General features: G+C 40.9%; 1 protein-coding gene across 1 annotated transcript; it reads right to left on the reverse strand.

Moving 5' to 3' along the window:
• Positions 1–526: 526 nt before the first annotated feature.
• Positions 527–8236, reverse strand: LOC149106844 (uncharacterized). The gene is made up of 5 exons (XM_089298415.1): positions 7887–8236; positions 2973–3902; positions 2478–2650; positions 1854–2076; positions 527–1208 (listed from the first exon to the last, which is right to left on the reverse strand). The coding sequence occupies exons 2-5, from the start codon at positions 3885–3887 to the stop codon at positions 639–641; spliced, it is 1881 nt and encodes a 626-aa protein (XP_089154541.1). The 5' UTR covers positions 3888–3902; positions 7887–8236; the 3' UTR covers positions 527–638.
• Between the last annotated feature and the right edge of the window lie 3046 nt (positions 8237–11282).

An 11282-nucleotide genomic window follows, 5' to 3' on the forward strand; every position in this document is an offset into this window, starting at 1 on the left:
AGATGTATAAGATTTTTAGAAGATTTGTCTTTAATATACGCTTCGGGTAAAGAGCCTTAAGGAAATTGACGATAAACGAGTAAAGCTGTTTAAGGGTTCTGGGGTGAATAGGCTGTTATTACTGCTGTCATAACACGTGGGTTCCCTTAATTCGACCCCAGGCAGCCAGTTAAAATGATGAAACAGGACATCGAAATAATCAAGTTAATCTTACCTGGGCTATTTTGGGTCAAAACTTACTCGATGAATATACGCTTGCGTGCCGACAGTTAAAGATGTGTCGAATCTTTTCCCATAGCTCGACGTCTTTCTGAGACAATCTGTTTTACCACTGGCATTGAAATATCTAGCTAAATTTAGGCCAATAGCATCGCTATTCAGGCTAAGCGTAGCAATTTTCTACTATTCGTTGATCGCTATTCGCTATTCGGACATTCCAGAGACCCTAGACAGAGAGCTAAGGAAATTTTTCATCAGTGCTGTCGGACATTGAAGGCGTCAGGGGATGAGAACAAGATGAGTCACATTCGTAATTCTCTCAAGTCTTTATTCACTCATCCCTGCTAATTCTACAACCAATGCAAAAGTAAACTCCCCGTCACCGTTTTCATGAAAACACTTATTAGTCCGGCACAAGTCTAAGAGTTTGCAAGCTGTTTGAGCCCGGCTACGGCAGACTGGAATCCAGCGTTGTAATCTGTCGCGACCTCGTTCATTTTGGAATCTGTCCTATCGTCCTTGTAGCGGTCATTTTGATCAGGACCGCCGACTAACGCGCCTTTTAACTCATGTGCATTAGGTTTAGTATCGTGAAAGTTGCTCCAGTCACACTTCTTGGGCGGTGAAGGGCAGGAACTGGATCTGTGATGGGGCCTTTGAGGTGGGTTGTGACCAAATCCAACTACAAAGCTCCTCCCACTGTCGCCCAGCATGTAATCAATCTGTTTCTTAGCAAAGTTGCGGTAAGCCCACGGCTTTATACCGTAGTCAGCGGCAACGAGAGCCAGGAATGCCATATTGGCTGCGTAGCGGTTTGATCCCCATTTATCACGCCAGGCAAGGCCTTTTGGAGTGTAAGAAACACTACCTCCAGGGAGCCATTTGTCCAGTGATGACTTGATGTTTTCCGCGTAGGATTTCTTTTTAGTTAATCCAGCAAGTAGGAGCTGTACGCCTGCCGTTTTGTCGTCCCACGAAAAAGCCCAGGGCTGTGCAAGGTAAAAAAAAAAAAAAAAAAAAAAAAAAAAAAGATTTTTAGCAGCTATCCAAATTAAAGATTTGATTCATTTTCATTTATCACCACTCATCTCATCGAAACTACATAAGAGAAGACTAAGATTAGAAAGTAATTATTTGTAAGAGAACATACTAAATGGATTGCATGCGATTGTAAAGGCAACGTAGATATAGTTAACGAAAAACAAACAAGCAAAGAACAACAACAACAATAACAACGAACAATACTAGCAATATACGTTAGGTACCAGCAACTGAAGGTCAATTATTTTTTTCATTCTTCTTTTTGATAAACTTTTAACCTTGATACAAAACGACACAAATGTCCTGACTGTTTAAACTGATTTTTATGATCTAGGATGCCTTACTTGGCTTTGTATGAAAAGAGATTTTCCCTTAAAATGGTTTGAAAGTTTAGATCAACCTGGACCGAATCCGTAATTTGCCTGTCATAAATAAGACTTGAGTAATCCTAAAATGAGAAAAGAAATCTCAGTCAATTAATTCCCTTCTTCTGAACGCTTGTAAATTTAAGAAATTCCAAGAATTTCCAACTACTGCCGTTGCTTTTCGTTGACCAGAGAAAACACTTTCTCGTTCTTGCCAAACATTCAAACCTGTTTATTCATTTTAAACTTCTCGTAGTACTGCTCGGCTTTTATACGATATTTCAGACTCTTCGTTGCCCAATACAACCAAGCTGCTCCCCAAACCAACTCGTCTTCGTCATTGCTTGAAGGGTAGAAGTTTTTCGCGTCGGTTATGGAATCGCTGTATTTTCCGCGGTGCTTTTCTGCAAAATCATAGAGTTGCTTTGCGTGCTCCAGAAGTTTGTTCGATCTGCAACGTCAAAAACAAATATCCAATGGTGAGCTCGTGTAAACAGACTCGGTTTTTCCTAGACAACATATTGAACCGATAATTTATTTAAATATCTATAAGAATAACTGCACTGTAATGTTCTTTGTTTTTACTTCTACCAGGAGTTATACAGTGTCAATAGCGTATATGAATTCTTTTCATTGAGAGCACGTGCTAAAAATATGGCTCGCTCCATAATTTAGTGCCACACAGTAATAAATCGGAGTCAAATTAATTGGGATAATCATTCGTGTCATGCAGATTCAATATTCAGAATTGAAATTTTTGTAGATCCCATCAGAGCGAATTTTGAAGACAAAGATTCCTCTAAAATTAATATGAAGACGCAACTCCGGTTATCTTTTGTGCTCTTTACTTACTTTGCTTTGTTAGCTTTAAAGGCAATTGAAGATGCAGCCAGGGCTGCCGCAGTTTCAGCGGCCAGATCTGATCCCGGTTTCTGTGGCGTGATTTTCCAGGCGGGACGCTTCATATTATCAGGCATGTCCTCTGGTCTGCCCCAGTAGGCGTGATCGATATCTCCATCACCAACCTGCACATATAGTTTAGACGCTGGTCAAAACTTTGATAGATCAAAAACTGTTCATAGAAATGGAAAATAAAATATCACTCTTGCTACTTTATGTTAAATACATATTCAGCTCTCTTTCGTTAATTCACAAGTACAAGTACATAAACAAAGTCTTGAGCGCGTGATGGACAGGATCGAAAATGACAAACTTATAAAGATAACAAAGAGGAAACAATTAACCAAAAATGCGAACTTGAATGCCAAAGCGAGTTACAAAACCGAATTGGTTGGCGTGAAGTGGTTGAAATATAAAAATTTTTGGGCATTAGGTTAATACACTAACCTGGCCATAAAATTCATATCTTTTAGTATGCGCCTTTATGAAGTAGTCCGTGGCCCACTCGATACTATTTAGCATGTGACCGTACTGACCAGCGGCTATGTAGGCCTTCTTGTATTTCAATAGACCCCAGGCTAGCACGGTGACAGAGGAAGCCATTGGAAAGCCAAACTTGACGTAATCGCCCGCGTCATACCATCCTCCAGTTAAATCTACACCAATCTGTTTGCCGTCTTTTAGTGCCGAATCCTTTCTCCACGGGACGCGGTTGTTTTTCGGAAGCTTTCCAGATCGCTGAGCTTCATAAAACAGAATGGACAACTTCAGCACTTCACCATAGTTGTACCCACTGAGCTTTAGCGGTACGCCTATTGTTGGTTTTGAAGTCGGGCGCGGGCTTTTAGTGCTAGTGGTCTTCGGGGGTCGAGTAGAAATGGGGCAATTGGTGTTTGGAGTGCAACTAGGGCCTGGAGAGGAATTGGGACGCCCTGTCGTGGGTCTAGGAGAACTGGGGCCAGGCGTTGGTGGTTGTCCCGTGGGAGTCGCTCCGCGCTCAAAATTCACGGCCCCTATGGGGGCATCTGCATCCGTAGTCTTTTCTGCTAAAAAAAACATTTGTAACTCGTCTCCTGTTGACAGTTTTTTGTTCCAGGGCATATTTACCATGGTGTAGACCCGGTCGTTTTCCTGTCCAGTGATTTTCGCTCCCCAGATTTTCAAGTTTGGAGTGCGAACTGGAAACGACAGCCTCATAGTCCACCCCGTCTCACTAACGTCTTTGTTCATTTTCAGTTTGATCTCTCCTTTGAAGCCCTTGTTCCATTTGTTAACAACCGTGGTGTAGCCTTGTTCACCGATTGTTGAGGAAAAACATTGGAGAGCAAGGATGAATGGGAAAACTGACAGCACCCGCATCATGTTGAATATATCTATCTGAAGAAAAAAAAAAAAGATTTGCTAGGAAGATTGATTCAACCGATTTGTTGGTATTCTGATTGCACTTGCGTCTCCAAAGGATGTAACGCGTCTCTGGATCTTGTCTCAGCACGTAGGGGCCAAACCACCCCCCAAATGTTTCGTCAGTTCTTGGATATTTCACATTATTTCGCATTACTTAAAAAGTATTGACTCTGTCTACACCAAACTTGGCAGATGAGCAGGAGACCTATTGCCAATTATATTTACGTGGTAAATGTCAGTAAATGTCAAAGTTGTGACGTCACAGTGATGACGTCATGTTTTTTGCCACTTTTGAAGTTTTTAATATGCATATCTTTTACAATGTGTTCGAAAGAGCACATCAAGGGGAGTTAAAACCTGAAAAAATTTTGTCCATATCACAAAAATTAAATGAAATATGGCATTTTTAAATATAAAAAATAATTCTACAAAATATGGGGTCCCCCCCTTGAGAAAAATCCCCAAATTGGAGCCGTAATTTTTTTCCAGCAAATGCAGCTATGTTGCACATGTGATGTGTTAGATGACTAAAGCGAAAATAAAGAAGAAAATCGGAATAAAAAATTATCCTGCTGGTGTTGCTACGTTAGAATTAGTTTTGTTACGTCATAACCTGTGACGTCACCCGTTTTTTTACTGTTAATACCATCCTAACAAAGCCGAAAATCAAATTTCTAAAACCATACGATTTTTGACAACATCAAGCTTTCTATTTGTCTAGATTATTAGCCTTCCTAGAATAAAACTGAAAAAAATAAACCAGAGAGACTGACTTAAGAAGAACAGTATGGTTAAGCAAATTCCGGGGGGGACAACAAAAAAATATTTAATTTACCATATCTCGAAAAATAATCATCATAGCAAAAAACGGTTTCCGGCATTTTACTCCTCAAGTCAAGGCCTTTCTAATGACGTAATCTTTACATCAGATTTTACAAAAAATTATAGCACGTTTTGGTGACGTCATCAATTATGACGTCATAATCTGACATCTTGTCACAACTTCCAAATTAAAATAAACTGGAGAACAAAGAAAGCTCATCTGCCAAACTTGGTTCAGAAATATATAAACCAAGCAAATATAGCCTTCATGAAACATTAGGGGGGTCGTTTGGCCCCTACGTGAGAGAACCGATTCGATTGTCTTAATTGCGTGGTATCCCGTGCGCAGTTTTGTCCACAGAATGATCTGCCAGCAATTGACAAGAATTGGGTCGATCACGATATATACACCCTATTTTATGAGAATATTGTTTTTTTATTCCTGCCCAGACTGAACATTCTTATTTTTCTGCCGATTTTACGCCGAAAATATCATGGACTTAAAAGAATGAACTCCTAAGCACACAGCTGAAAATAATATCACTTTGCCCGATTCGAAAGAGAAGTAAATCTCAGAAGTAGGTCATCTCGCGTTTTGTTCTGAAAAAAAAAAAAAAACCTCGAATGAAATGAAAGGAGACATGGTCGTTTCTACACGGAGTTTGCCGAGGTCTAAGCTTGACTGACTGGCACCATTCATTAACTATCGTTTTGAAAGAATTATCAAACAGAAAACGCCACCCCGGCATAAATCAGAGTCTATTTAATTTTGATGGTCTCCTTCGGCTTTTACCGGGTCCAATATAGCGCATACCACACGTTACGCACCAACAAACCGCGTCGACCAGTTGCGATTCTACTGTTTTTTTTTCCTGATAATTCGTTTTTCTTCTGTCCTCGAGGCACTTGAAATAAGTAAAACTTAGACCCTTTTTTTCTTTGATGAAAGACCTTTTCCTTAATGATTTTGTTTTTCTCTTTGGATCCAGAGGTGCTGTAGAAATGTTTTGTAATTAATGAAGAAAAAAATTATCGCACTTCCTCAGGCCTCAATTCTGTGAGAATTGCCCGACATATAGTTTTGAAGAAAAAATTTCTTTCAACCGCATCTTATCATCCGCATTTTACCATCCTCCCCGTTATCTGGTCAATTGATTTTACACAGACTCGGAATTGCTAAAGTTGGAATAAACGAAAGTTAAGGAAAATGAAATTTGAACAACTATAACGCAGACTGAAAGACTAAACTAAACTGACGCCTGAACAGGTTGTTCTTGCCGATACATGCGATGCATCTAGAAATGGCTACGTTGTGTTATTCCATGAACAAATTAACCCGACAAAGAAACGTTTCTTTTCGGCAGAAACGTGTTGTTCAACATATAGCTTCAAGTAATAAAAGATTATCTAAAACCAATAACACACCTAAACAAATAGAGTCAATTACAATATTTAGAGAAGACGCCCCGTCAGCCTTGACTGGTTTTCATGAGGGTCCTCCATCCCGGCGCCTTCCCTTGAAGATCCCGAAACGTTTTCGCACCCGAGAAGCCGTTACAAAATCTCAAACCCTATATGATTACAGAGCTGTTTTATTCACATATACTAAATTAGAACAGAGGTTCCCTTCATAGAAGAAGTTTCAGGGGCTTACACCTTTGGGTACGTTTTTAGATACAGATTAAGGTGGCCGAACACAGTTTTCGCGCGCGCTTTCGCTGATGCAATTCAGCGCGCGCACAAGGATTGCAAAAACAAACACGCCGTCAATAGAGCGATCATTTTATTTACTCAACACCCGCACTATCTGTGCTATTTTTCTCTATTATTGAACGCAGTGAATTGATGGCTTTAGTTTTTTATTACAAAGATATGTTAGAAAAGCTAAGGATGCAAAGAACCCAGCATTTCTCAGCTTCTTCATTGTTACCGAAAGAACCCAGTTAAATGCAGCGTATGCGCAGATGCTCGAAAAATTGAGGCCGATTGCTTTAGCAGAAATTTGCCGATTTCTAACAATCCAGTCGATAGAATTTCAAGATATTTGGCAAAAAAATAGTTCGGAAAACACGTAAATGATCTATCATAAAGAAACTGAATTTTGACATTGGGAATTTTTAATAATACAGAACATGCAGTGAAAACAATTTACTGCGAATTACGAAAATCGTTATGTCAAAATTTCATTACAACAGTGTTGACAGAAGGGATTTAGTGTCAATTCGTAGTGGGCAAATGATGAAAAAAAATCTAACGACTGAACCATTTTTTAAGCCTTTTAACCAGCCCCGTCGCCATGGCAACGGCACACACCTTACCCAAAATGCGAGAATAAACCCTTCTGTGGTTAAATTTGACTCTTGCAAAAACTGGGCGCCAAAGCATAAATAGTTTAAAAGTAATGGTGAATTAGGCATAGGCACTTGAAAGCTGTGTTCGGCCACCTTAAGTAAAAATGGCTGTGCGGGCCCTAAATGTTTCCGGGCCTTTCGAGAAACGGACCCTGGTCGAATTGGAATTTGGAATGTTGGTTTTTATGGAGGGAGGAAAATTGGAGAACCCGGAGAAAAACCCTCGGAGCAAGACGAGAACCAACCAAAAACTCAACCCACGTATGACATCGGGACGGAATAGAATCCGGTACAACGGGTGGGAGGCGAGCACTCTCCGAACTGGCCACCCTGCTCCCCAGGGAATAACAGCAAATTTTATTTGAAATCGTAACTGAGCTAAACGATCAAACTTTTTCAACAACCACTTTGCCGTGCGACGATAATGTAAAACATAGAGCATAACAATCAAACATTAAAATTTGCGGCGCAAAATGTTTGAACAAAACGCAACCATGGTCGATCAAATAGAACTGAATAAAACAAGGAGAGAAGTCTTTTTATGTTTGCCTTAATGATAAAACGTTTACACCAATTTGATCTCACTGACAAGGTTGAATTTAAAATGCTGAACCTAGCTCTATAGCCGCTTTTGTTGGGATTAAATTCTGCCTTTTATCGACTTAACAGGTATAAAAATAATACATGCCTTGAAAGAATTAGCGAGCTCTTTTTATATCATTTCATCCCAGCCTACATACTATTTGCTCATATATATTACTACTCGCTTATGTAAAAGACTTACCTTCAAACAGAATGATATCTTCGTTTGGTTAGTTGCAGCAATTTCAATCCCCGATTTATGTGCTCAATTGCAAATACCGCTCCGAGATCGCCCAGACAGCAGTGCACCTTACCAAACAAGTACCAGACTTCAACGAAGTGATGTTTATCCAACTGCGACTGATGTCTTTGTACTGGATAACGTTTTTTCCGTTTTAGTTGGCTGGGCAAATCAGACAGTTAGCACTAAATTGAACTTTTTATCACCCTTTGCACTCTTTGTTTTCACAGCAGCTCCGCACGTGCAAACGTTGTGCGTCATGTAATGGCATTAGCACCCACGCGTGTAACGAGTCCATATCAAAATATTTAAATAAGGAAAAAATCAGGCCTAATCCTCAACCGTGTGACACCTTAGCGTTAACTTAAAGACAACTAAAAAAGGTGTCAAGTCACTCCTTTATTTGACGATTGTTCCATGACGAATGCATATGGGCTTGAAGTGATAAACGTAGCACGTTCAAGCAGTAAGGTCGTGAAAATAAAAGACACTGATTTGGATGAAGCTAAGCTTCCACTTGAATTATAACTGTACTGTTGTAAAAATAAATTATCTTAAAGCGAGGCGGTCGTTTTCGTTTTCGCCTTTTAACAGGCAAAATCATTGACTATGCATAGCACATGATGAAAATAAAATAAACTGACGTAGGCTAAGAAATACTGTATCATCCCCGGGGCACTCGAGGCTTAGCAAAAACAAAAATAAACATATTCGGCTATGTTTCGCGGAATTTTCTTACTTTATTTTGAGCAGTTCTGGGGTTGGATTTAGAAGCAAGTAGGCGGCCATAGGTGATTATATAGGTGATAATTTAATAGCTGTTTTCAAGGTTAACGTTTCTCAATTGTCTTACAATATAATCGAACATGTATGTGAGGTCTCACCCACATGTCGGATTACACTGTAATGCAGATGGGAAACGTTACCGTAAAAAGGGCTATTTCGAATTCCCGCATCGGTCAAGTTCCGGCTTTCCTACTGTCAGCTACAACACCATATCCAAACTCACTTTTAAATTTTCCCTCCAACTTCCAAGCTAGTGAACAATATCCGAGAGGTATTTTGCGTTTCCTGTGGCGTATTTTTGTGAGTGTTCATGTGTGCCCCTCGACGAGCGCGAAAAGGGCAGTTTTCGGAACGAGATAAAAATCAACTAAATTTTAATTATATAGTAGTATATAGGGAGTTTAATGAATACCGTTTCGCGGAGGGAGGAGTATTTCCCCGTTTTGCAACCCCCAGCTTTAAGTCCGAAGCTCGCATGCTCGCTTCGGTTGAACCTGGGGGGTTGCAAAACGGGGAAATGCTGAGTCCCTCTTTGAAACAGTATTCATAATCCCTATATACTACTTACAACAACGGGGAAGGAGAGGGAGTAGTATATAGGGAGTCACACAAATACTTTTTCGCAGAGGGAGCCTTATTTCACCGTTTCGCAACCACCACCGTCAAGTCCGGCCCTCACAAGCTCGGGCCGGTTGAACCTGGTGGTTGCGAAAAGCGAAATTAGCTCCCTCTTTGAAAAAGTATTTGTGTGACTCCCTATATACTACTAACAACTAGGGGTGTGGGGCTGCCCCCACGGTAATTGGAAACAAGCGAGCCCGCTGTTATACGTCCGAGCCGCCATGTCTCGAGCGCCAAACAAGTGCGGGTGGCTGATGCGGGGCCGGAAAGAATGCTGCCAACTTTCCGTGGCCATTCAAAGCCTCCCTCCAGAGCTTCGTGAGATGATTCTCAAGGAGTACATCGCGATAAAAATTAAGGAAAAAAAGGAAATGGGTTGGGACAAGGTCCACGAGCATATTTCAAAACTCCCTTTCTGCCAATACATGCAGCAGATTGTGCCAATGATAATTTGCTTTGAATATCTGAACTGCTCTTTCGAGGGTTGTTTTTTCCCCTGTTTCGAAAGGGAGGAAACTCTTCATAAAGCATCGCTAAGCCCGCCGATGGAGTTAATTATTCCTCTCATAGAAGCCAACCATGATTACAAGAATTTTTTAAAAGTATGCTCCTGGGATGGTTATGATTGGCACGAGTGGTTCCTTTTTGGCAGGGAGCGTTAGCGAAAAAAAAAAGGCGGCGACGATATAACCTCCGGTCGAATTAACATTTAAAAATCCACGGCTTCATTTGCATATTATAGAAACATGATTGTCAGTGTTCACTTGATTGCGTTTCTTGTGAATGAATATTTCACGCCTGAGTGGCAGAGACACGTGCGTGATATTACACGCGAAGTTGTTGATTGCTTTCATGACGCGCTTCCGGTTGTTTAAGGCCTTCAGACAATAGCTTCCTGTTGCGAATTACTGAATGGCTTCAGTTAAAGCTGGTTGCATTCCTCTTGGCTTCAGTTGAAGCCATCAGGAATTTTCAAAGCCATCAGGAATGTTGAAGCCAAGAGGAATTTTACAGTCAGATTTCTATTTTTTGTCCACAGTTTGTTAGAATACGGCATTTCTTCTCGGCCTGGTCAATAAAAATAGCACTTTTCACCTTTTTTCGAGGAAAAATTTGGCACGAAACGCGGTACAACAGAGAGATTTCACTAGAGTGATAAAAAGAAACAGCTGATCAAGGGATCTTCCCTATTTCGCACTTGACTGCGGCCCCCTCTCTACGCGTGAAGGTAACGCGGTGTAACGCAATCATCTGTTTTTAATAAGACTAAGAGAAAGTTTCGTGTTTTTTCGCTCAAAATTTAGTTTAAATCTGCTGTTTAATCCGCAATTTTTGTTCTATATTCTTCCCGAACCTGGTCCCGAACCTGGTTTCTTATTTTTTCGATATCTGGCTGGATTGGATTTGTTTGTATTCGCGCGAAGTTCGAGCGTAAAGTCTCTTTAAGCTGGCGATATTTCTGCATTTCACGTGTGATCAGTTGAAACTCCGTGTCAGAAACCCGCTTATCATTAAGAGCCTGTGAGACAGAGCAGTTTATCGAGTCACGTTTTGCAATAGCCAGAGAGAGGATTCTCGAGTGCTTATTAACTTTGCGTTCAAGCTTCTTGTTGACAACGGACAGGCCAGTGGAAACCGCGCCAGATAAAGCTGCTATCCCGGCAACAGGCGCGCCGACAACAATTCCAACACCAGTGAGTGATGTTGCAACAGCCCCAGAAGACAGAGCTGCCGTGACAGCGCCAAGGCCAACCACGGAATAGTGAAGCGCTTTCCGGGCTTTTTTGTATTTTTCCAACACAAGCCTGTAATGCTCGACCTCAGCAGATATTTCTTTTTCAATTCTGCTTATCTCGGTTAGCCGGAAATTCTCGGCATTTGTCGTTTCGGGAAGACTTGGATAGAGTCTTCTTTCATTCTCGGCAGGCGGCGCGCTTGGTGGACACAGAT

The sequence above is a fragment of the Orbicella faveolata genome, unplaced genomic scaffold, assembly GCF_042242905.1.
Source record: "Orbicella faveolata isolate gen_17 unplaced genomic scaffold, um_ofav_v1 contig_3, whole genome shotgun sequence".
Lineage (NCBI taxonomy): Eukaryota > Metazoa > Cnidaria > Anthozoa > Scleractinia > Merulinidae > Orbicella > Orbicella faveolata.

What these genes read in the sequence shown, in the direction of transcription:
- LOC149106844 (XM_089298415.1), bottom strand. Translation starts at nt 3,887, where the DNA reads ATGATGCGGGTGCTGTCAGTTTTCCCATTCATCCTTGCTCTCCAATGT. An exon ending in GATATGAATTTTATGGCCAG is followed by an intron (nt 2,651 to 2,972) that starts GTTAGTGTATTA and finishes CTATATGTGCAG; the next exon opens with GTTGGTGATGGAGATATCGA. An exon ending in AGTTTAAAATGAATAAACAG is followed by an intron (nt 1,209 to 1,853) that starts GTTTGAATGTTT and finishes TACCTTGCACAG; the next exon opens with CCCTGGGCTTTTTCGTGGGA.